Source organism: Trachemys scripta, chromosome 9 (assembly GCF_013100865.1).
Source record: "Trachemys scripta elegans isolate TJP31775 chromosome 9, CAS_Tse_1.0, whole genome shotgun sequence".
NCBI classification, from domain to species: Eukaryota; Metazoa; Chordata; order Testudines; family Emydidae; genus Trachemys; species Trachemys scripta.
In genome coordinates, this window is record NC_048306.1 from 71,336,288 (window position 1) to 71,360,804 (window position 24,517).

The following is a 24,517-nucleotide window of genomic DNA, read 5'->3' on the forward strand; positions in this document are numbered from 1 at the left end:
TACTGGTAAGCAGACAACATTCTATTTAAACACAAAGGAGTGATGGAAAAGAGATTCTTTCAGCACTGCTACATTGCCAATTTTTATCTAGGTCAAGCTAGTGACTAAGAGTAGGTGCTCTAGATACCAATTGGTGGCTTATGTGAAACGCTGAGGTCAGTGTCTTCACATATGGGAGTCCCTATCATGTGATTAGTCCAAAAAGGTGAAATTGTGTATAACAGGGGGTAGGCAATCTATGGCACGTGTGCCGAAGGTGGCACGTGAGCTGATTTTCAGTGGCACCTACACTGCCTGGGTCCTGGCCACCGATCTGGGGGGCTCTGCATTTTAATTTAATTTTAAATAAAGCTTCTTAAACATTTAAAAACCCTTATTTACTTTACAACCAACAATAGTTTAGTTATACATTAGACTTATAGAAAGAGACCTTCTAAAAATGTTAAAATGTATTACTGGCACGCGAAACCTTAGAGTGAATAAATGAAGACTCGGCACACCACTTCTGAAAGGTTGTCTACCCCGGTGTAGAAAGTAAGACCCTCATCCCACAGATCTGGTCTGCTCAAAATCAGATTTCATGCATATTAGTCAATAGTCAGAGGCTTGTACTACCATTGTCCATAATCTGCTTGTATTTGTTTTACCTAGAGCTCTTTAATCTCCAAGACTATCATGACACCTTCCTTTAGCAGTTAATTTCCTTAATTTTAAGGAAAATTTGCCCATGATTCATCTTATCTTTTTATTAATTATGTTCACATGAATGCAGGCTTTTTGTCAAATGTTTATCTGCTAGTCAGCTTTTCCCTCCAACATTCCTCTGATACACTCTCCCTTCACAGCTCCTAGTTAATAAGATCAGTTTTCTGATTTAATGTTACCAACAATCTGTGGGAGAGGACTGACTCCTAAAAGGACAAATAATGCTGTTTTTCAGTGCAACTCTCTCTAGATGAAGCACAAGGCAATCCAGTCAAGTGGGCAAGAATAACAAAGTAAAAACAGTTATCTTCAGATAGCAAAATGAAAGTTCTCCCATCTGAATTATAAGAGAGCATAAGGTAGCTTGAAAGAGTGAAGAATTTTGCCTTTTCTGAAACTGAAGATGTGAGTGCTTTTTGTTCCAAAACCCCATAGATTTACTCCTAGGGTAAACTTTTGCAGCACTTTTCTCAAGACCAAACATGCTCAGCTTTTAACCTTTGCTCATAGGCCAATTTTTCTAAGCCTTTTATCATATTTGTTGCTCTTCTCTGGACTCTCTCTCCAGTTTGTCCACATCCTTCTTCAAACGTGTGGTGCCGAGAAATGGACACAGCACTCCAGCTGAGGCCTCAGTACAGACGGACAATCAATCACCTCCCAGGACTCGTATATAAACACTCCTCTTCTTATTACACCCCACAGTATCAGCCTTTTTAACAACTGCATCACATTGTTGGCTCACTCGATTTATGATCCACTATAACCCCTGGATCCTTTTCAGCAGTACTATTGCCTAGCCAGTTATTCCCTACTTTGTAGTTGTGCATTTGACTTTTCCTTCCCAAGTGCAGTATTTATTTCACACTTGTCTTTATTTAATTTCATCTTGTTGACTTCAGACCAATTCTCTAATTTGCCACGGTCATTTTGAATTCTAATCCAGTCCACTGAACTGCTTGCAACTCCTTGGTGTCGTCTGCGAGTTATAAGCATACTTTGTATTCCATTGTTCAAGTCATAAATGAAAATATTGACTAGTTGCAGAGGCAGTACTGACGTCTGTGGGACTCCACTAGACACTCCTTCACAGTTGGACTATGTGCCATTGATAACTGAGTTTTTCCAAAAAGTTTTGTACCCACCTAATAATAATTTAATAAAGACCACATTTCCCTAGTTTGCTAATAAGAAAATCATGTGGGACTTTGTTACTAGCTTCTTGACAGGGTTTACTGGCCTAAGGAAGAAATTAGGTTAGCTTTGTTCTTGACAAATCCATACTGGCTATTCTTTAGAGCCCTAGTATCCTCTAAGTTAGTGGTCTCTAGCCTTTCTATCCCAAGATGACTTTTTGAATTTAAGGGCAACCCAGGATCTACTCCACCCCTTCCCCGAGGCCACTTCCCTTTCCCAAAGCCCCGCCCACTCCACACACACACACACACACACACACACCCCGTCACTCGCTCTCCCCTACCCTCACTCATTTTCACCGGGCTGGGGCAGGGAGTTGGGGTTCGGGAGGGGGTGCAGGCTCTGGGCTGGGGCCGAGGGATTTGCACTGTGGGAGGGGGCTCTGGGCTGAGCCTGGGGCAAAGGGTGCAGAAGGGGGTATGGGGTGCTGGCTCCAGAAGGGGGCTCAGGAATGGGGTGTGGCCTCCCTTCGGGCAGCAGTTACCTCCAGAGGCTCCCAGTCGGCGGCGGATGCAGCAAGGCTAAGGCAGGCTCCCTGCCTACCCTGGCCACACACTGCTCCCAGAAGGGGCCAATGCACCCCTGCAGTCCCTGGCAAGAGGTTGGGGGACCTGTGGCTCCGTGCATTGCCCCTTTCTGCAAGCACTGCCCCCGCAGCTCTCCCAGGCAATGGGAGTTTCAGGGGGCGGTGCTTGCAGGCAGGAGCAATGCACAGAGGGAGACCCCTGCACCCCCGGGGCTGCACTGGCCACTTCTGTGAGTGGCATGGGGATGAGGTAGGCAGGGAGTCTGCCTTAGCAGGAGCCACACTGCGCCACCGGAGACTGTCAACTGGGAGATCCTCTGAGATCAACCAGTTGGTGAGCACTGCTCCAGGTGCTTATAAACCGATTGTTTAATAATTCAAGTTTTGTTCCACATACTAAAAAGTTAGGCTGGCAGGTCTTAATTCCCCAGATCCTCCCTCTGTTCACCAATGTTAATCCTTATCCAGGCTTCTGGGACAGCAACTATCTTTGAGGACAAGTGCGAATAGTTCTGAAAATACTTAAGGAATTAGCTGAAGCACTCTAGGATGAATTTCATCAGGCCCTGCCAACCTTAATACACCTAAATATTCTTTAAACTGTTCTTTTACTATTTTGGCTTGTATTCCTTACTCCTTGTTGATATTAGTTATGTTAAGCATTTGGTCACCATTAGTCTTTTTAGTGAAGACTGAAGCAAAATAGCCATTAAACACCTCAACTTTCTTGAGGTTATCAGCTCTCCCTCCTTGCGAAGTATGAAAGAAGTGGGTTCCTTTCTTTCTTCTTTAAATATATTAGAACTTATTGCCTTTTATATGCCTTGATAGAAGCAACTCATTTTGTGCCTAGGCCTTTCCAATTTTGTCTCTATAGACTTGTGCTATTCTTTTTGTACTCAACAATGCGTCCATGTTTTCACTTTTTTTTTTTTTTGTACATTTCCTTTTTGATTTTCAGGTCACTGAAGAATTCCTGATGGAGCCATGCCAGCTTCCATCAATTCTTCCTATCTTTTCTTTGCATCAGGATAGTTGACAACTGTGCCTTTGATGAGGTCTCCTTAAGGAACTGCCAGCTCTTCTCAACTCATTCAACCCTTAGGCCTGGTCTACACCTAAAATTCAGGTCAACCTAGCTACATTGATCAGGGCGCAAATTTTTTTCACAGCCCTGATCAATGTAGCTAGGTTGACCTAGCCCATTGACTAAGCTGTGTCTTCTGTGGGGAAGAATTCTTCTGTTGACTTAATTAACAACTCTCAGAGAGGTGAATTTACTACAAGCATGGAAAAAAACCCTTCCATCACTGTGTAGACACTTACTGCTGCAGCTGTGTTGCTGTAGTCCCTGTAACTTAGATACACCCTTAGATTTTATTCCCATGGGACCTAACCTACCGGTTCTCAGAGTTTGTTAAAGTCTGTTTTTTTGATGTCCATACTCCTTATTTATGAGACATCTGGAAATATATGACATTTTAGATTTGACTGGGAAACAAAAAGATACAAACTTCTTTGTACAATGACAGACTTAATAGGATGCAAAACAAGTTTAAAAGGTGTGTTGAATTCTTCTACAGTAGTGGGAACATTCAGTGCACACACAAAAGTGTTTTTAGTAGAGCAGTTAACTCATGCAAATTAATTGCGCTGGTTAATAAATTTTAATTGGTATTCTATGGTTTAATATTTTGAATCTTTTTCTACATTTTCAAAAATATCAATTTGAATTACAACACAGAATACAAAGTGTATAGCGGCCACTTTATATTACATTACAAGTATTTGCACTGTAAAAATAATAAAAATTTTTTTTTTCCAGTTCACCTCATACAACTACTGCAGTGCAATCTCTACCATGAAAGTGCAACGTACAAATGTAGATTTTCTTTTTTTGGTTACATAACTGCACTCAAACAAAACAATGTAAAACTTTGGAGCCTACAAGTCCATTCAGTCCTACTTCTTGTTCAGCCAATCACTAAGAGAAACAACTTTGTTTACATTTATGGGAGATAATGCTGCCTGCTTCTTATTTACAACGTCAACTGAAAATGAGAACAGGCATTCACATGGCACTGTTGTAGCTGGTGTCGCAAGATATTTACGTGCCAGAAGCGCTAAAGATTCATATGCCCCGTCATGCTTCAGCCATCGTTCCATGCTGATGACACTCATTAAAAGAAGGATGTGTTAATTAAATTCTGACTGAACTCCTTCGGGGAGAACAGTATATCTCCTGCTCTGTTTTACCCACATTCTGCCATGTATTTCAGATTATAGCAGTCTCGGATGATGACCCAGCACATGTGGTTCATTTTAAGAACACTTTCAATGCAAATTTGACAAAATGCAAAGAAGCTACCAACGCTGAGATTTCTAAAGAGAACTACAGCACTCCACCCAAGGTTTAGGAACCTGAAGTGCCTTCCAAAATCAGAGGGATGAGATATGGAGCATGCTTTCAGAAATGTTAAAAGAGCAGCACTCCGATGCATAAACTACAGACCCCAAATGGCCAAAAGAGAAAATCAACCTTCTGCTGGTGGCGGCATCTGACTCAGATGATGAAAATGAATATGCGTCGGTCCATGCTTTGGATCGTTATCGAGCAGAACCAGTTATCAGCATGGACACATGTCTTCTCAAATGGTGGTTGAAGCATGAAGGGACATATGAATCTTTGGCGCGTCTGGCATGTAAATATTTTGTGATACAGGCTACAATAGTGCCATGCAAATGCCTGTTCTCACTTTCAGGTGACTTTGTAAACAAGAAGCAGGCAGCATTATCTTCAGCCAACTGCTCACGCAAACTTGTTTGCTTACATTTGCAGAACAAGGAGGACTGAGTGGACTTTTAGGCTCTAAAGTTTTATGTTTTATTTTTGAATGTAGGCTTTTTTGCACACAATTCTACATTTGTAAGTTCAACTTCCATGATAAAGAGATTGCACTACAGTACTTGTTTTAGGTGAATTGAAAAATACTCTTTCCTTTGTTTTTTACAGTGCAAGTATTTGTAATCAAAAATATAAAGTGTTACTGTAAACTTTGTATTGTGTTGTAACTGAAATCAATATATTTGAAAGTGTAGAAAATATCCAAAAATATTAAATAACAGAATACCATTTATTTAAAGTGCACAATTAAGTGCGCTGTTAATCTTTTTAATCACTTGACAGCCCTAGTTTTTAGCTCAATTTTCATTTTAACTCTGCAGTTTCCTCTAAGTCTCTGCAATATCTACTCCTGGGGAAATTCTGTGCCACTGTGCAAGCACAGTATTGGTGTGCCCCGCAGATTCTCTCCCCACTCCCCAATGCAGAATAATTGATTCTGATGGGGAGGTGAAGGGAAGCCACGAAAAGGGTCACGTGCTCCTCCTAGGCAGTAGTCCCAAGAAGGTGTGTTGGTTTGGGCATCGGGAGCAACCAGGAGAGAAAAATCACCATGGTTGGGGAGGGGTGAGAGGAGGGCTAGGCGTGCAAGTGAGACTATCACTATCGTGGTGTGTCCAGCACAAAGGGAAGGGCTCCGAAATGTTTCTGGGGCAAGTGTGTGGCAGACTTGGCCCTCACACTGTGCCAAGGTCAGCTGCAGCCTCACCACCAAGTCAGTGTCCCAGAGGGTAGCTTCAGTGTGATCCCTCACCTCCATGCAGCCAGTGGCCTGCACTCCCTACTGCCATGCTGGAGCCACCACTCCCAGTGTCCTTCTAAACTAGGGCGCCTGGGACTCAGTCAGGCAGTTGCCTTTCAATGTCTGCAAATGGGCTTTTTGAGTCTCATCTGGGTTTCTGGTTTATATTTGTGCCAACTGCAGAGGAATCTGAATCCCTGCAAAATTTCCCTCTGAAAAAAGTCAGAATCCTATCATTAGGCAAAGGAAAATTTGTCAACCCTGGGCACAAAGATATTGTTTGAATTCACACTTCTCAGACAGCTGCTGAACGAACGTTTCTGAAACTGCAGACATTAGCCTAGAATAATAGGGGAACCCACTCCCCAGGTGACACATGGAGAGTAACAGCTCCACTGTAGGGGTCTGATATTAATGGAAAATACAGACATGAAATTGATATGTCTCAGAAAAAGTGGGGAAGAAATTGGCATCAGCCTTCTCTTCCTGTGACAGCCACTACCACAGGAGAGATGGGGCAAGGTGCCCCCACCTGCAAAATTCATTACTGCTGGAGAGAAGAGACTATATAGGAGATTGCCAATCTGATTGGCATACTCTAAACTGCTGCTGGTAGCAAATTCTTCAGAGTACCCAGTTTTGCTCCAAGGCTAAAAAGAACTTGCCTGCTGAACCCCCTACACAGCTAGCCTCTCCTCAGCCATCTCCACACACTTTGTAACTTAACTTTCAAGTGCTTAGAAAACGCTGAATAGTTAGTGACTTTGTGTGTTCTAGTTTAAATCAATTACTCAAAGGTTTTATATTGATATACCTAGTAATGCATTTATTTGTCAAAAAACATTTCCTGAATATTTTTGTCGTTGTCCGTATTGTTACAGACATACTTGCTGACAAATATTTTGAAATAAATTACCAAAATAATTGAAACTGGCATGGTTATAGTGTGTTATTTTGACAAATAAAAATGTGCAGAATTTTAAAATATTGTTCACAGAATTTTTAGCTTTTTGGCACAGAATTCCCCAGGAGTAAATAGCAACTAGGGGACAGAACAATTCAGGTAATGAATTTACATAAACTGGTTCAAATCTTAAGAGAATAGTGAACTATACAATCTGTAATATTTGCATGTGTGGTTCTTTAACAGAACCGTACTTTTGCCCTCTGTGCTCTGCACCAAAAGTGCTCTACTACGCCCATGCTCCAGTGGAACGTATGTACAGTAACTCCTCACTTACTGTTGTCCCGGTTAACGTTGGCTGATCAATTAGGGAACATGCTCATTTAAAGTTGTGCAATGCTCCACTCTTACGTTGTTTGGCTGCCTGCTTTCTCCACAGCTGGCAGCCTCCCTACAGTTCCCCTCCCCCGCCACAACCACCACCACACACAGTGCCTCCCGCCCGCTGGCAGATGCCACAGATCAGCACCTTTCCCCTCCTCCCCCGCCTCCTGCTCGCTGCAATCAGCTGGCTTGCGGCATTTTGGAGGCAGGAGGGAGGGGGAAAGGAGCGAGGACTCAGCGCGCAGGCTCCCCCTTCTAGGGTGACCAGATCACCCAAGTCAAATATCAGGACGAGGGGTCGGGGAACGAGGGGAGGCGTGGCGGGAGGGGGCAGGGCAAACAATTCCTCCCCCTTCCTCCACCAGCGCTGGAGGGAGGCCCGGGAGACGCAGGGGAAGCACGGGGCCAGGGTGAGTGAGAGTCTGGCCTGGCCCCGAGCGCAGGCAGGACTCAGTCGGGCGGTAGGGAGAGTAGGGGGGTGGCCCGCAGAGCCAGGTGGCAGCTGTTCTCCTCCCTCCCCGGGCAGCGGGACTCGGGAGCAGCCGCTGCTGCAGGTCCCACTGCCGTGGGGGGAGGAAGCAGCCGATGGCCAAGCTCGGCGGCTGCGGCTCTGGCGCCCCTGAAACCCCCGGGTCTGTTGCGGGGACCCAGCAGCGCGCACGCTGCGCCCAGCCCCTGGCCAGTCGCGTCTGGGCTGCTGCCCAGCTGGTGTTATGCCACGGCGGCCCTGGGGCGGAGGCATCGGCAGCCCAGCCCTGTTCGTTCCCCTGCGGGAACAGCTGCCTGGCCCTTCAGGCCGCCCCCCTACTCTCCCTACCGCCCGACTGAGTCCTGCCTGCGCTCGGGGCCAGGCCAGACTCTCGCTCACCCCAGCCCCGCGCTTCCCCTGCGTCTCCTGGGCCTCCCTCCACAAGCGCTGTAGGGAGGAGGAATGGCGCCAATGGGGGAAGGAAGGGGCGGAGTCGGGGCGGGGGCCCGCAAGCACTTCTGGGCTCTGGAGTATTTGCTTGTTTGTCCAGTGTCCCGACCTAACATTGGTCAGGACGCAGGACAAACAAGGAAATATTGGGGCAGTCCTGATAAAATCGGGACGTCTGGTCACCCTACCCCCTTCCTCCAATGCTGCAAGCCAGCTGATTGCCCTGGGCAGGAGGGAGGACTCGTCGTGCAGGCTCCCCCTTCCTCCCAAACTTGGGGGGGGGGGGGGGGGAAAAGAAAGGGGGGGGCAAGGATGGGGGCTGGGGGAAGGGGGAGAGGGGGCGGGCTGGGGGTTGCGCCCCCCCCCCACCCCCTGTTCTTGCGGAGGAGGGGAAGCTGCTGCTGCTGCGCAACATGCTTCTCCTACCCTACAGCACCTTCAGCCTCCTTGCTTGCCTCATCTCCAGTGCCAGTGGGCTGTGCCTATGTACGGTAAGGCAGGGGCACCTCCCAACTATAGTACAAATATACTGTACATACAATACAGTAAACACACAGCACATGCACTCCCCCTCCCCCACCCCAGAGATTCACTGTTGCTTTATGGCCCAACTGCCCTGCTCGGGAACAGGGCTCTACACCAAGTGCTTGCGAGGCCACCAGCTGCCTGCAAAGCAGCTGCGGGTGGTGCACAGCAGAGGCCCTGCCTTGCTGTTTTGCTACAGAATAAATGTTTTATCTGCTCCCCACCCTTCGCTGGAGGGAGGTAAGAACATGGGGGGGGAAGGGAAGGGGGGCAGCCTGCCCAAAGCAAGTTACAGGAATAGCGTTCCAGCGCCTGCTTTGCTGTAATAAGGGGGAGAAACGGCGTAAAGATGCATAGAACCTGGCCCTGCTCCCATGAAAGCATGTGAAATCCACAGGAGCTTTGCCATTCACTTTAATGCCAGCTGCATCTCTCTGCCCCTGCATGCACACAGCAGAGAGGGGCACAGCCCTGCAACAAATGTTATTGTCCCTCCTCTTACTACGTTAGCTGCAATGCTGCCCGGGTGCTGAGTGCATGGTTACTAGGGGAGATACAACAGGGCCATTTTTCCACGGCACCCTCAAAGAGAGGCCTTTGGTCCTCCAGCAGGGCTCCTGTGAAAGTAAGAACCTGCAAAACTAGTCCTTGCCTAAACCCACAGGGCTTCCAGTAGGGGAGCTGATTACCATGCAGAATGACATGGGTTTCCCTTGCAATAGTTGACTGGTGCTGCATGACCCTGGCCACTCCAGGCTGAAGGGAGTGAATAGTAGCACAGGCATGCGCGTCCAGCAAGTCATAGTGGAGTGCCTAGCAGTAGCAGTACCACTAGCAGCAAGAAAACCAGGAAAACAATTAGTTTGGGTACTAAATTAGACATTTTAAAGCGTTTTGATGCAGGCGAGCGTGCAGTAGACATTGGCATCGCTCTAGGTCTTACTCCGACCACTCTGAGAACAATTAGGAATAACAACAACAAGATCAGGGCTAGTGCTCAGTGTGCAACACCGCTTAGTGCTACTACAATAAGTCGATCAAGAAGTAGTTTGCTGGAAAACATGGAGCGTCTTCTCTCATGGTGGATAGAGGACCAAAACCAGCGGAACATAGCTTGCATCACTAGCAAAATTAGAGGCAAGACAAAAAGTTTGTATGACAATTTGAATATGGACCAAGGTGAAGGATCACAGACAGACTTTCACAGCAAGTTGGGGAAGGCTTGATCGGTTCAAGCGGCGCTTCCACCTGCATAACATCAAGATGTCCGGTGAGGTGGCAGGTGCTGATACTGCAGCAGCTAAAAAATGCCCCGACTATCTCAAGAAAATAATTGAGGAAGGTGGCTATTCCCCTAAACAAGTCTTCAATGTCGATGAAACGGACCTGTACTGGAAGAGGATGCCTGAGTGGACTTACATTTCCCCAAGAGGAGACGACAGCGCCTGGATTTAAAAGCAGCTCAAGACGGTCTAACCTTGCTTTTAGGTGGTAATGCTGCTGGAGACATGAAGATTAAACCACTGACAGTGTACCAATCTGAAACACCACGTGCTTTCAAGGGATTTTCAAAGGAACACCTTCCAGTCATTTGGAGAGCCAATAAGAAGGCATGGATAACTGGAGCTATTTTTTCAGAATGGCTGGCTCTCTATGCTGTCCCTGCATGGAAGGAATACCGTGCCACGGAAAAATCTTGATTTCAAGGTTTTATTGCTTATTGATAATGCACCGGCTTATCCAATCAACCTGGACGACCTGTGCAAAAACGTCAAAGTTGTCTTTCTGCCACCTAACACCACATCACTTATCCAACCCACGGACCAAGGAGCCATCGCTGCATTTAAGGCGTATTAGTTACGCCATACTTACGACCAGCTCATCAGAGGCACCGATGGGGAAGGCAAACCTACAATTCAGCAATTTTGGCCTGACTACAACATCCTGAAGTGCATCAATAACATTGGTGATTCCTGGGCTGAAGTTACTCAGGCATACATGAGTGGTGTGTGGGGGAAGTTGTGGCCTGAATGTGTCAATGACATAAAAGTATTTAAAGATGTTGTCCCCGCTATGAAGAAAGATATCCTCGGCTTGGCCAAGAAAGCAGGTTTTTGAAGTGGAAGACGCCGACGTTACACAAGTTCGGCAAATCACACGGAGAAGAGCTAACCAATGAAGAGTTGATGCAACTAGAGGTGACGAGAGAAATGGAAGAAGAGGGCCAAGAAGTAGAAAAACCACCAACCCCTCGAAATTTGACTGCCAAAGTCTTTCTGAAGCTTTCCAAAAGGATTGAAGCTGGCTTGCAAATCCTGAGTGATGACGATCCTGACAGGGAACACAGCTCCAAAGTGATTAGGGGAATTGGTCATCTAATGACTTGCTATAAAGAAGTTTACAAAGAGAAAAAAAAAAAAAAGAAGAAAGCAAAACAACACTTTAGATTTTTTTCAAGTTCAGCAAGAGGAGCAGCCAGACAATCCACCCTCTTCCACTTTGACTCCACCACCTCAACCAAGCTTCAAACGCAGCAGTGATGATTGTAGTATTAAATTTCTTGTTTAAAATGTATACAATGCCTTTTGTCTGGCAACAAAAATTTCCCTGGAACCTAATCCCCCCATTTACATTAATTCTTATGGGGAAATTGGATTCGCTTAACAGTTTCACTTAAAGTCCCATTTTTTCAGGAACATAGTACAATGTTAAGTGTGGAGTTACTGTATTTCAGAGGAGATGCAAGAATACAGGACCAAGTACCGTACCAGGATGTATTAACCAGCACCGAAGGGGAGGGAAAAACAAAACAAAAAAACCCCACACAGGAAAATCCATTGCCTGTGGTAAGTTTAAAAAAGGGATCAGTTTTGGTCAAAAAAGTCATTTCTAAATGAATTTTAAACTAACTGCTCTTTGATCACTTGTGCATAAGGCTACAATTTAACCACTGGTATTTTTCAGTAAAAGTCATGGACAGGTCATGGGTAACAAACAAAAAATCACAGCCTGTGACCCATCCATGACTTATAACCATAAATACCCCTGATTGAAATGGGGGGGGGGGGAAGAGAGGGGAGAGAAGAGAAGGAAAAGAGAGGCAGGAACCCAGGGGGGCAAGAGGCTGCTCTGGCCGCCCCTGGGGCCTCTGCTCGGGTGGTCCCCGGGGCCAACTGCCCAGTTCCGCCAGAGCAGTGGCTGGCTATGGGGCTGCCCGAGCATGTGGCTGCAGAGCCGATCCTGCAATGACCAGTGTTGCTGTCCCCAGGACTGCTTGGGTGGCCCTGGGGTCAGCCACACAGGCGGCTGCAGATGTCACGGAATCCGTGACTAACACAGAGCCCTACTTGTGCATAATCTTCAATTATATGGACATTGCTATGGAAGAGTTTTATCTGTGCTCCCTCTACTGGCTATGAAGCAGCACAAAAACGTTTTTCTTAACTTACATAAAGAAAATACATTAACATACAGTTCAAACAACATTATGCCTCAAATTGCTACAATTTTAACTGATTTCAAGCAAAGGTACCTGATTGTCAAAGTTAATTGCAAAAAACAGAGTTAGTGATCAGGGTGAAACTTATCCTATTCAGTCCTAGATTAATACAACAGAGAGCCAAGGGACCAACGAGTTTTGGAAGGAAAAAGTGATTTTTTCTGGGTTAACAATGTGAGATTAGAAAGTAAAATCTGATCCCCAATAATATGTACACCTCTACCTCGATATAATGCTGTCCTTGGGAGCCAAAAAAAAAAAAAAAAAAAAAAATTCTTACCGTGTTATAGGTGAAACCACGTTATATTGAACTTGCTTTGATCCACCGCAGCCCCGGCCCCCCCGGAGCACTGCTTTATTGCGTTATATCGAGGTAGCGGTGTATCTACTTCCCTGGCTTCACACACACAAGTTATATTTTATGCAAACTTAGTTGCTTAATATTTGAAGGAATTCAGCTACCCTTAAAATAAATAAATAAGCATCATGTTAATAACTCTACCTCCTTTCAAAACAGGCAAGTGATTGCCCAAGAGTGTTTTACGTGCAAAAAATAAAAATAAATTACTTGAGTGACCGCAAAGTGGCTACAACAAGGTCATCAGCCATTTGGTTTATCAGCTTTGATTAATGAACTGTACACATTTAACAAATATTTTCTGTATCATATTCAGTTACTTTTATAATAGGAGATGCACAGTTCGTGCAACTCACTTAAGGTCTTAGTTAAAACAATTTAAAAAATTTTTTAGTCATTTCACTAAATTATACCAATAAAAATCATCTTTACAACAGTTAACTGCATCCAAATTTTGCACCAATTTAGCTATAATTTCTAACCCAATATAGTTAAAGTGATCCAAAAAAATGTTTCACTCTAAACTTAAGGGAGGTCTAACGGATAAATTGTAATAATACTCTGTTCCCCTCCCCTCCCCCCCCAGTAAAGCATGCGAAATACAATTTTTAATACAAGTTATTTAGAGTAACAAGCAATGATTCAGTTCTGAAATCCCTTAATACATGATTAAATAGTTATTCCAAGTGTGTTTACTGGTAAACTATAAAGGTACAAGCTGTAAACGTCTCAGGCAAGTTTAGCTTGCCAAGGCCTCTCAAGGCTTTACAACTCTTTTTACTCATGAAAAGTGGAAACCTTTCCCTGGTGATAAAGAGTGGCTAAAATCATTTTTAAAGCAGAATTTAGACCAAGATTTTCAGTTTCCCCCTCTCCAAGATTTTTTTCAAAGCCTCAAGTTAACATCCTAGTTCCATATTTAGATAATTAAGTAAAGTGACCTAAGACCCCAACTTTAGGTTCCTATTTTTGAAAATAGCAGCCTTAAGATATTTTAAAGTACGTTTCTGTCCATATGACTGCAGAGAAAGCCTTCCTAATTGCAGAGAGCCTTCCTAATGTGAACCAACAAACTTTGAGAAGTTACATTATCAGTTTCAGGGATACTCTTCATAATCCTGGAAACAGTGTTAATTTCATATTGCTGCTGGGAAAAGTTACTAGGTAAGACTACATCTTTGTTCTCCTACCCCCCAAAACACACCCAACCAGGTTCAGGAACAGCACCCTGGCAGAAATCCTAATACCTTCTCAGTGGTGGCAGATGACAGAACAAGGTGCAATGGTCTCAAGTCACAGTGGGGGAGGTCTAGGTTGGATATTAGGAAAAGCTATTTCTCTAGGAGGGTGGTGAAGCACTGGAATGGGTTGCCTAGGGAGGTGGTGGAATCGCCATTCTTAGAGGTTTTTAAGGCCCAGCTTGACAAGTCCCTGGCTGGGATGATTTAGTTGGGGTTTGTCCTGCTTTGAGCCACGGGGCTTGGACCAGATGACCTCCTGAGGTCTCTTCCAACTCTAATCTTCTATGATTCCTACCAACCCAAGTAGTAGGGTCTCTAAATTTCTCCCCAGGCTCCTATCCTGAACCTGTAGAGGTCTCTCCCAATGTTTTTCTTTTTGAAAGTCTATCTCTGGCCTGCCAGTTTACTCCTTTGGCTAATATGGAAAATGTCAGGCTAAGCAATGTCCATATATTTAACTTCATTGTACTGAAATCCGACTTGCTTTTAGAAGAGTAAAATGAAAAACTGCTTTCATACTATTTTAGAAAAACTAAACATTTTGTAATAATTTAATATGCACATTTCCCCTAATGCCCTATGACAAGTCCAGAACAGAGGTTAACATTTCCTCAGCACAGTGATTTTTCCCCCAACTGAAATTTTGCTACATATCTAGAATATTCTAAGGTAAATATGCATTTTAGAAGTTTTACAATTGTCATTAAGTTTCTGTTCAGTCACACACTTGACTGATCTCTTCTTTTTTCTTCTTTTAAATCCTGAAGTAGAAAAATAGACTACACAAAGCTATATCTATATATCATATTAAAGGGTACTATCTGACTGAGTGGAAAATCCAATATTCAACTTGCACTTCTTGAAAAAGTTTTCACAAATTGATGCATATATTTATGTTGTTCATTTGAACCTGATCAAAAAGTTTAGGATAAGATCTTTTAAAAGCATAGTGATGGCTTAGCCCTGCTTCCACTCAAATTAGTCGGGTCAACAAACAATGCATAAAAGTTACCCCCTCTTTATAGTGTCATGCCTTTAAAATCAATCCATCCATCCCAAACTTTTGTGTAAACTGGTTTTCTGTAGATGAGCACAAGGCCATTTGGCTAGCAAGTCCAGGGACATGTCTACACTATGGACAGACTCAGGAGTTCTCAACCTTTTTCCCCTCTGAGCCCCCCCGACCCACCCCTCCAAACATGCTATTAAAACTCCAGGATCCAGCAGGAGGCCTCAGTCCCACTGGGCAAGGGGTGTGGTCCACTCTGGCATAGGCATAGTTTGACTGGGAGGGAAATGGGGGAGAAAGAGGGGTTGTGACACCTAGCCCTGTGTGGGTTGAGGGGACACAACCAAAAGTAACTCAAAAAGGGAGGAGAGGCCCTCAGGTCAAAAAGGCTGAAACCCACTCAGGGGGGTAGCTAGGGGCTGTGCGCTAGAAGAGTTCCCCCCTCCCCCTGCAAGCCCCAGAGCCAGGTCACCCAACCTGGGCGGCTCTTACTGGCTGCACCAGCAGTCAAAGAGGGCTGGGAGTGGAGGAGCAACTGCAGCCCCAAGCCCCACCAGCAGGAAGAGGAGCAGACCCCATGAAACTGGCTCACAGCCCTCCAGGAAGCCACAACCCCTGGTTGAGAACCACTGGTTTAGATTACTTCTCCTGTGTTGGGGGTTCTCTAAATACAACCTAAAAGGGAAAAAGGTTAGGGGAACATGGTCTGGCTGAGGAATTAGAGTAGACGTGAAGCTATTAGTGTTCCAAGCCTTGCAAAGGAATTGAAGAAAATGGTAGCAGGAGCTCAGCTTTACAGGTGACCTTGATATTCTATCTAGGTTCTTCTATACAACCCATCACTATAGCATTCAAGCATCTCATACTGATGAATTTATCCACAGAACTCCACTGTGAGAAAGACATATATCCATTTTACAAATACAGAATGGGAGCAAACATTAAGATACCTCCTCAAAGTCTCAAGACGTATGTGGTAGAGTTAGGAATTTAACACAGACCACCTGAATCCTAGTACAAGCTCGTACGTGAGGTGACTATCCAATGAAGGTGCACCGAGAAGGATTCACCAAGAATCAAAGTAGCAAGACCCCATAGTGCACACAATCATTTAATGTTTTAAAGATTTCTCTGCATTTTGCCTTTAAAACTTGATCAGAAGTCAACATGAAAACCTCACACAAAGTTAAATGTTCTGTATGGTAAATGCGAAGGCCTGATTTTGGTAGATTTTCATAGTAAAGTCCCAAGCTTTGAGAAAGTAGTAGTACTGTATTTTCATTTTGATTACACAAGCATTTTTTCCCCTCCGAATATGCTTAGTTCAAAAGGAATTATTTTGGGCGAGTTCTATGTCCTGTGTTATAAAGAGATCAGACTAAATCACCACAATGGTTCCTTTTGGCCTTGGAATCTATAAAAAAGTTGTCTATAGTTTTATCTATGTTTTATGAGTCAAATGTCTATACTTAAAAGGAAGAGAGGTACACTCATCTACCCAATAAAGTTCTGAAGTAGAATTCTAGGGCAGAGGGTGGGAAGGGGAGGGCCATGGTGATTAAAAACTGCAGCTCCCATAGGCTTTAATGGAATTTGCAGATGTTCAGTACCTCAGCATTTGGCCCTTAACTGTAATAGTCATTTTTCATCTAAAATAAAGTTTCATAGAGGAGCATTTATTAGAAGTCTATACCATATAGAGCGAGCCAGCTAAACTGAATTTTGATCATCAAGAACTTAACCATAAGCCGATGCATTTACTAGCGAGCTCAAAATTCATTAGCTTAGGTCTAGTGGAACTATTTTGCAGATTGCTTCAGAACCAAAAACAAAAAAGTCTATGTAAGGTTTTATCCAGGCTGAGTTTCAAAAATAAGACACTTCACCCTTCCAAAATAAAATAAATAAGTAAATATTTAGCAGCTTACTTGCTAGTTTAGCCTGTAATCCTGAAGGTCCAGGTTTTGAAGTCTCTGACTTTGAAGAGCCTGGTAGAGACAGTTTTGTTTTAGGCAGGCTAACTTTTGGGCTGAAGCGAGCGGCCCAGTCAAACTTTGAAGAGCCACCTGTTTTACTCGGTTCTTTATCTCTGCTACTCCTTCTGGGACTGGGACTAGATGCAGAACGGGAACGCCTCGCCTTGCTCTGGTCTTTTCCTTGTTTTACTCTGGCACCCTGAGGAACAGTGGAAGAAGCAGAGGCAACAGCAGAAGAGGAGGAGGATGTAGAAGCTGAAGAAGAAGAATCAGTGATGTTGCTACACCCAGCTTTGGCTGAGGTCGCTGATTTTGAAGCCAGTTTGCTGGGTTTTGCAGACCTCTCTTCAACGCCAGTTGATTCAACTGCTGTACCACTCTTTATACAAGATGAACTCTCTGTCCTTTTCCTTTTCTGACTTCGGGAGCTACCGGTAGCTCCACCCTTTCTGGTATGAGCCTTGCTCGTTGATGGCAATTGTGCAGATTTCGACTGCTGTTCTTGGTCTAAGTGTCTTTTCTTAGATTTTGTATGTGGCTTGTTTGTTTCTGAGAAAGTTTCAGTATATTGAAGTGCTTTGGGTTTTTTAGCAGAGCTAGGGGAATTGGTCCTGTTATAATCTGGGCTAGCACTGCGTTTCACTCCTCGAGAATTGTCTTTCTTAGGCACCTGCCCCGTTTTTTGCCTTTCTGAAGTACTGACTTTGTCTGGGTCTTCTTGTGGTATTATAACTGCAGATGAACTACAGCCTCTGCAGAAGTAAGCAGAAACAGAGTTAATACAATACTAAGTTACAAGAAACTTTACATTATTACAATAATTGAGACTTGACTTATACTAATTGTTGTCATTCAAGAAAATGTAGCTCTATCCTAATCACAGTCCATTCGAGGTTTACATTAAACAAGAAAAACATGCTTAGATGAAAAAGGTTGCATTCCAGATTTCAATGATGTAACTTTACTAGCATGACCAAACTAAAATAAAAAAAGCTGCAAAATAAGAGCATGGAAAACTGCCATCTATGGATTTTTAGGAGAGTTATGAGATGATTTTAAACACCATTTGGAGTATAGTACCTCTTGTTTCACAGATGACAACCAAATTACCTCAAGCCACTATGAAACTAGTATACTGAATACCTATTTCAGAACTAAGTTCCACAAGAAACCAAGGAGTATTCAGTAATGCATAACCAGTCAACTGGATTTCAGATCAGGAAAGATTCCTCATATACAAGTGAGAATTTTTTTAAAAAGTGATTGCAATTTATCTTTATTTCATTATAGTCACATGAAATATTTCAAAATGGTTTTGTTCTCTTCAACAGGACTGAAATCTGATCTATTCTAATTTAAGGGAGGAAGATGGAAATGGTAAGCAAATAAGAAGACATCACCAAGGTTCTGATCACTAAAGCAGTCTGATATCAGATCATTTGGTTTAATACATTACACAGTTCAGAACTGTTTGGGAAATTTCCATCTTACCCAACATGTAGGAAAATTTCTATTTTCAGTATATAATCCAGAGCTAGTTATGCAGAATTTGTTTTCTCCCCAGCACTGATGAAATGGCATTTCAATTTGTGACTTAAGTACAATGCGATGCACGAACATTTCAGACACTGACATACATCAGTTGAGCATTAAGCCTAGATTAGTAAAAACTAGATGTCAGACAATTTAGGATAATCTAATCTGGTTAGAGTATTATATACATTCTTGAAGTGCACATTACACTTGTTAACAGGAATATGAAGCAGTTACCTTTTAGAAAAGTGTCCCCTGGACTGCTCAGTAGTAGTATTAGACTGCACTTTGGGTGCCTTTGAAATAGATTTTTTACTCTCAGGAGGGCTATGTGCCTTATGTTTTGCCTGCCCTAAATGTGACCTGTCAGCAGAAAGTCAAAACAGAAAGCTATCAGGAGTCTGAGATGTAGATACAAGCCTGTAGGTGGAAGGTGTTTTTTTGTACTTTATACAAAAATATATTAGTGTAAGTACAACTTCACATCAACCCTTCATTATACAAGATAATACTAAAGTTTATTCTCCTAAAGTGTCATGTAATGTTTTGTAAAATGAAATGCACTTAGTAGTGATTTCTAACCAACTTATTTTGGGGCATCTTGAATAAGTAAGACATTGCAAAAAAGTTTCAAACCTAAAGAATTGTTAAATGTGAAATTATCTGCAGTTATTCTGCTATGCAAGCCCAATCAATTCCCAATTATCAACTCAAGCATGAAAAACAAGACATGACCAGATTTTAAAAAAACAAAACAAAAAAACACCCCCCTACTCCACCCCACACACACTTTCAAAATTAGGGCAATTTTTTTTAAAACAGGAAAAAATATTAACACATCAACCTTGAATGCTTCCATGCATCAGAGCTTATCCACTAACAGGTGTTTACAAGTTTGCCCCTTTGCTGTTCAATTTCACAAATCCACCAGTAAGGGTTCTCCCATGGGCATAGGAAATCCACCTCCCCAAGAGCTGGTAGCTAGGTTGATGGAAGAATTCTTTAGCTTTTATAAGTTATCCAGAGACTGTACCATGGGGTTATACTATTAGGTATATTTCCATCTGCTGCATTTCACTTGTTAACATTCATGTGCTTCCACTGTTGCTACTTTGACTTTGTAAGAGTAGACCCTATTATGCAGAATATAATATAGGAAGAGGACCAGGCTTTAGGAAAAACCACAAATACTTCAGCTACTCCAGAATGTAACTCGCTTCTTCCAGTAACATAGAAGATATTCAAGGGACATAACTAGGGCCCTACCAAATTCACGACCATGAAAAACACGTCATGGACCTTGAAATCTGGTCTTGTGTGCACTATCCAGATTTCAAGGGGGATACCAGCATTTCTCAAACTGGGGGTTCCAACACAAAAGCTGGTCATGGGAGGGGGGGGGGGGTGTCGCAAAATTATTGGGGGGGGGGGGGAAGGGAGGTGTCATGGTATTGCCTTTGTGCCTACTGCTGGCAGCGGCATTGCCTTCAGAGCTGGGTGGCTGGAGAGCGGTGGCTGCTGGCTGGGCGCCCATCTCTGAAGGCAGCCCCCCGCCAGCAGCAGTGCAGAAGGGTGCTATACCATACCATCCTTACTTCTGCACTGCTGTTGGCAGCAACATCACCTTCAAAGCTGGGCTCCCAGCCAGCAGCCACCACTGTCCAGCCACTCAGCTCTGAAGGCAGCGCCATCGCCAGCAGCAGCACAAAACTAAAGGTGACAGTACCGCGACCCACCCTACAATAACCTTACAACCCTCTTTTGGGTTAGGATCCTACCATGAAATAGCTGATTTAAATATGTAAAATTATGAAATTTACCATTTTTTGAATCCTATGGCCATGAAATTGACTAAAATGGATTGTGAATTTGGTAGGGCCCTAGACGTAACCGGTCACCTAAGAATCAGAATTTTACACATGCTATTAACTAAGCATGTCTAATTCCTGAGCGTTTGCAAATTATAATGAAGTAGGGGAAGGTTAGAGATTGTGAGCACCTCTGGCCTTGAGAAATCTAGTTCTTAAAGTTGGTTTAGACACGCCAGCGGCAATGGGGAGGAAAGCAGAGGAGTTGTGCGTTGACAGAGCAGCAGCTGTCCCAGCTTTAAACATGTTAATAAAGCCTTTTGACAGCTTGTTTCCAAAACCCTAGAGAATCTACAAAAGTGCTCTTACCAAGACGACAGGCAAGCCATAAGAATAATGGACCCAAGAAAGAACAGCTATGAAACAGCTGCAGAAGTCAAGAGATTATGATCCATGGACTGAGAAAGGGAGCTCTATCGCACATAAAAAAATAGAATGCTATTCACTTTCAAATCTGTGTAACTGTTTCCTATATGAGTTTTTGTAGCTTGTGACTAGAGGAAAAGAAATTTAAAACTTATTTTTTCCCCTCCTATTATGTGGTATTTTTAATGCAACTGATTTACCATTGGGAAAGAAGTTCCAACAGGCTACCCCAAGAGACTGTATGTTACCCTTTCAAAAGAAAGGATCCAGTAAAGTTAACTGATCTAAAGGTAATACAGTGGTGGCTCAAAGAAGGGATGCAGAAAGTGACTAAAATGAGTCCATGCAACAGAATGAGCAGTCAGAGTTGCTGGGGTACTCTATTGCAGGTGACCTTTTCATAATGTACTTTAAAGGTACATCAGTTTGCAAGCACCATCTACGGATGTGCAGTATTTTTAATTCATGGGCAGTCAAAGCACGTAAGAAGCTGTCACAACTTGTAACATGTGAGTGAGATGTCAAAAATTAGAGTTACATATACTGTATAAATCTATTTGAAAATCCTCTAATCCCATCTCTTGTTCTCTGCCATCACTGGAAGCAGACAAGGCAAATTATTTGAAACTGCTCCAAGAAATCATATAATACAGTTTACGAAATAAATATTTGAAAGTTGTCTAAGATCATACAAGTTAGTCACCACTACCGCAAGAGAAAGGAGCTAAACCCAAGAGGACAACTTGGAGAAAGCATGCATTGGGTATAAAGTAACCCATCTCAGATTTACACATATTTGACACTAGGAAACTCATGAGTAGTATCCAACTTCAAGACAAGCGGTGAGCAAGATTAGATCATGACAAAAAATAGGCTACCCCTGGTTTAGGTTAACGTCCAAATTCTTGGTCAAGGTCTAGATTCCAGAGAAAATTTAAAAACTATGATAAGTAAATAAAGAGATTTCTGGGTCTGTTCAAAAGCATCTGGCAGTCCAGATTTGACCGGTAGTCCACCTATTAACTACCCTGACCTAAACGGTAGCATCCAGTGCACCGTGGCGAAGTATGTGTAAAGTGGTAGTTGCTTTGCAAAGCTGTAAGCTAAGCATAAGGACTCTCCACCCAGGATGAAACAGCAACCTTGCTAGAAATGCTAAAGGAAACAGTTCAGATTTGACAAAGTCTAGAGTCTTTTCAGAGTCTAGATTATATTCCACTTGTGTTCGATTAGCTACTTTTAAGAAGTCTTTCAAGCCTAAGGCCACGTCTACACTAGCAAATTTGCATCGGTACAGCTGTGCCACTGTAACTGTGCCACTGTAAGCTTGTTCGTGTACCCGCTCTATGCCAGCAGGAGAGAGCATAGAAGAGCTGATGTGGACAGCACTGTCCATGTAACTTTTGTCATTCGGGGGCAGGAGTCCCCCCTCCCCCCCAAAGTGACATGAGTAATACCAACAAAAGGGTAGTGTAGACATGCAATAGAGGTGTAATTTTCAATTACAAGTCCCACATCGGTTTATTATAGCTTTAAATGATATTTTAACAATTCTGTATAAAAAAAGTTAATACTTTAATTCCCCCAATTACCATGAGAATTCCTTGCAACCTAATATACACAAGAGACTAGAACTCTGTTGGGCAGCCACTCCATATGCACCCCAATATTTGTGTCTGATGGATTACTTTCACTACCCTCTTAAATAGCCCCTCTAGTTTTCTTTTTTGATGAACGTTTATGTATAGCTTGTATATGGTCTCCTTATCTTCACGCCTCCCTTTTTACATCCTGGCATAACAACTCCCATGGGCTTTTAGGACCATACAGATTAGTGTGATCTAGAGTGGCGGTTATCCATGTAGTGCAACTATTGTTAAGCGTCTGGTACTGGCTGCTATATACAGAAAATACAAAACCCATAGTGGACAATTACGGAATAGCCTGACCATAAGGGAAAAAAAGTCCTCATAAACGTCATAGATTAGTGGATGACTTACATTTCCAAATCAATCTAGATTTAAAAAAAAGAGATTCAGTGGAAAAAAGTTATGAATTTCTCATATATATATAAAAAAATAAAATAAAAAACTGGTATACCAAATCGATCTAAGTTATTCAACTTCAGCTACATGAATAACGTAGCCAAAGTCAATGTACTTAGACCTACTCACCACGGGGTTTTCACTGCGGTGAGTCGACTGCTGCCACTCCCCCATCGACTCTGCCTGCATCTCTTGCAGTGGAGGAGCACAGGAGTCGATGGGAGAGTGCTCAAGGGTTGATTTATCATGTCTAGACTAGACGAGATGGACTGATCGCTGCCCGCCAATCCAACGGGCAGTATAGACATACCCTGAGAGTCCTGAGTGTTTTAAACGTAGAAAATCAAGGATTTTAGGTAGAGAGCCTCCAAGGGGGTCACTGTTGTGGTTGGTTGTCCAAATTGAAAATCTTTTCTATTTAAAGAAATATTTTCTCCTCATGGCCAGCTTTCTGCTTCACTGCAGGATCTCTCGCACTTCAACAGTGAAGTCAGTAGCACTCAGCCATCCCGCATCCAGGCTGTTGGATGTAGTGATTTCTGGTCTGGATGAAGTGATATTTTTGAAGACAATCTGGAGCTATTCTGTCTACAAGTAGTACAGGAGGCTGAACAGACATTAGCCAGAGCTGTCTATCAGGGTTATCCATCAAGATCAGTGTGTTTGCAGATCACTCTGGGATTCAACAAAATGGGTGGATATGCTTACATGAGATCTTGATCCTAAGTGGGGCGGGGGGGGGGGGTTGCAAGGATTCTGGGATCATGTCTTCACTGGAAGAAGAGTGTGGACCTCTAAGTGTTGTCTTTGGTAGCAAAGCAAATCTATACCAGGATTTCCCCACCACTAAAATACTGGCGTGATAATGGAATTCTGCTACTATTCACAGCTGGTAATGGACTGTGCCTAGAATCTCTGAAATTCTTGCTGATTCCTGGAAGATGAAACATTAAGGTAAACCTATGTTGACACCATGTCCATAACTTGATTGCCTCCTGCCGAGATGAGGGGGCACCTTCTTGCTTGTTTACATGACATATTACAGATGTGTTGTTTGAAAGCCTGTACAGTAGAATTCTTTTGAACAGTTAGGATTGCTATGCAAGCTAATCTGAACACCAGTAATTCTGTAACATTTATGTCAGTCATACCTTTTTGGGAACAAAGTTCCTCAGATCTTGACATGGTCCAGGTGTGTACACCTCAACCTGTTCCTAATGCATCTATGATCGGTGTCTATAGGAAGTGAAGAGTACTCCTTCTGAATGTTCTTGGGACTATGTAGTCACTGGACTGGTGGCCCATGAGAGCTGGGACCACAACTCATACTCACTTGATACCTCAGGGGGAGATACATCCATTACATGGTTGGCTGAAGTCCATGTAGGTGAACTCTGGCTAACAATGTTATATATGTGTAAGCTTGTATGTGGTGCAGAAATCTGAAGCAGGTTCTTACTGTGGTTGATGGATTCCTTTTGATACTGGTAGTTATTATCTGAACAGAGTAAAACCTGTTCTTGGGAAGACATGCTTTTGCTGATTTGGAGTTGATAAATGACGCCTATGGACCATCATTTGAGAGACTTTTGTAATCTACCTTGATGCCCGGGTGCCTGAACAGGTGAAGGACAGATCAGGGCTGTCCTGATGAAGTCTGCCTTTGACCAGTCAAAATAGATTAGAGTATACGTGAATGTCCTACCTCTTCAAATACGTAGCCACTATAGCTAGGCATTTCTTTCCTATCTCAGGGCTGTGGAAAGCATAAATGGTAGATCTTTGTATTGTATTGGTAGTAATAGGAAAAAAGAGGAC

At 43.2% G+C, this 24,517-nt stretch overlaps 1 protein-coding gene across 5 annotated transcripts in view; it reads right to left on the reverse strand.

The window, feature by feature from the left end:
- The window catches only part of TRIP12 (thyroid hormone receptor interactor 12), a 170,013-nt gene that overhangs the window by 92,432 nt on the left and 53,064 nt on the right, over nucleotides 1–24,517 (reverse strand). For 3 of the 5 annotated variants that reach the window (XM_034780786.1, XM_034780785.1, XM_034780787.1), the window contains 2 exons: nucleotides 18,658–18,783; nucleotides 16,840–17,639 (listed from right to left, as the gene is read on the reverse strand). In XM_034780786.1, coding sequence (XP_034636677.1) covers nucleotides 16,840–17,639; nucleotides 18,658–18,783 — 926 coding nt within the window. The remainder of the gene's footprint in view (nucleotides 1–16,839; nucleotides 17,640–18,657; nucleotides 18,784–24,517) is intronic. The other 2 variants (XM_034780789.1, XM_034780788.1) reach the window with 1 other exon arrangement.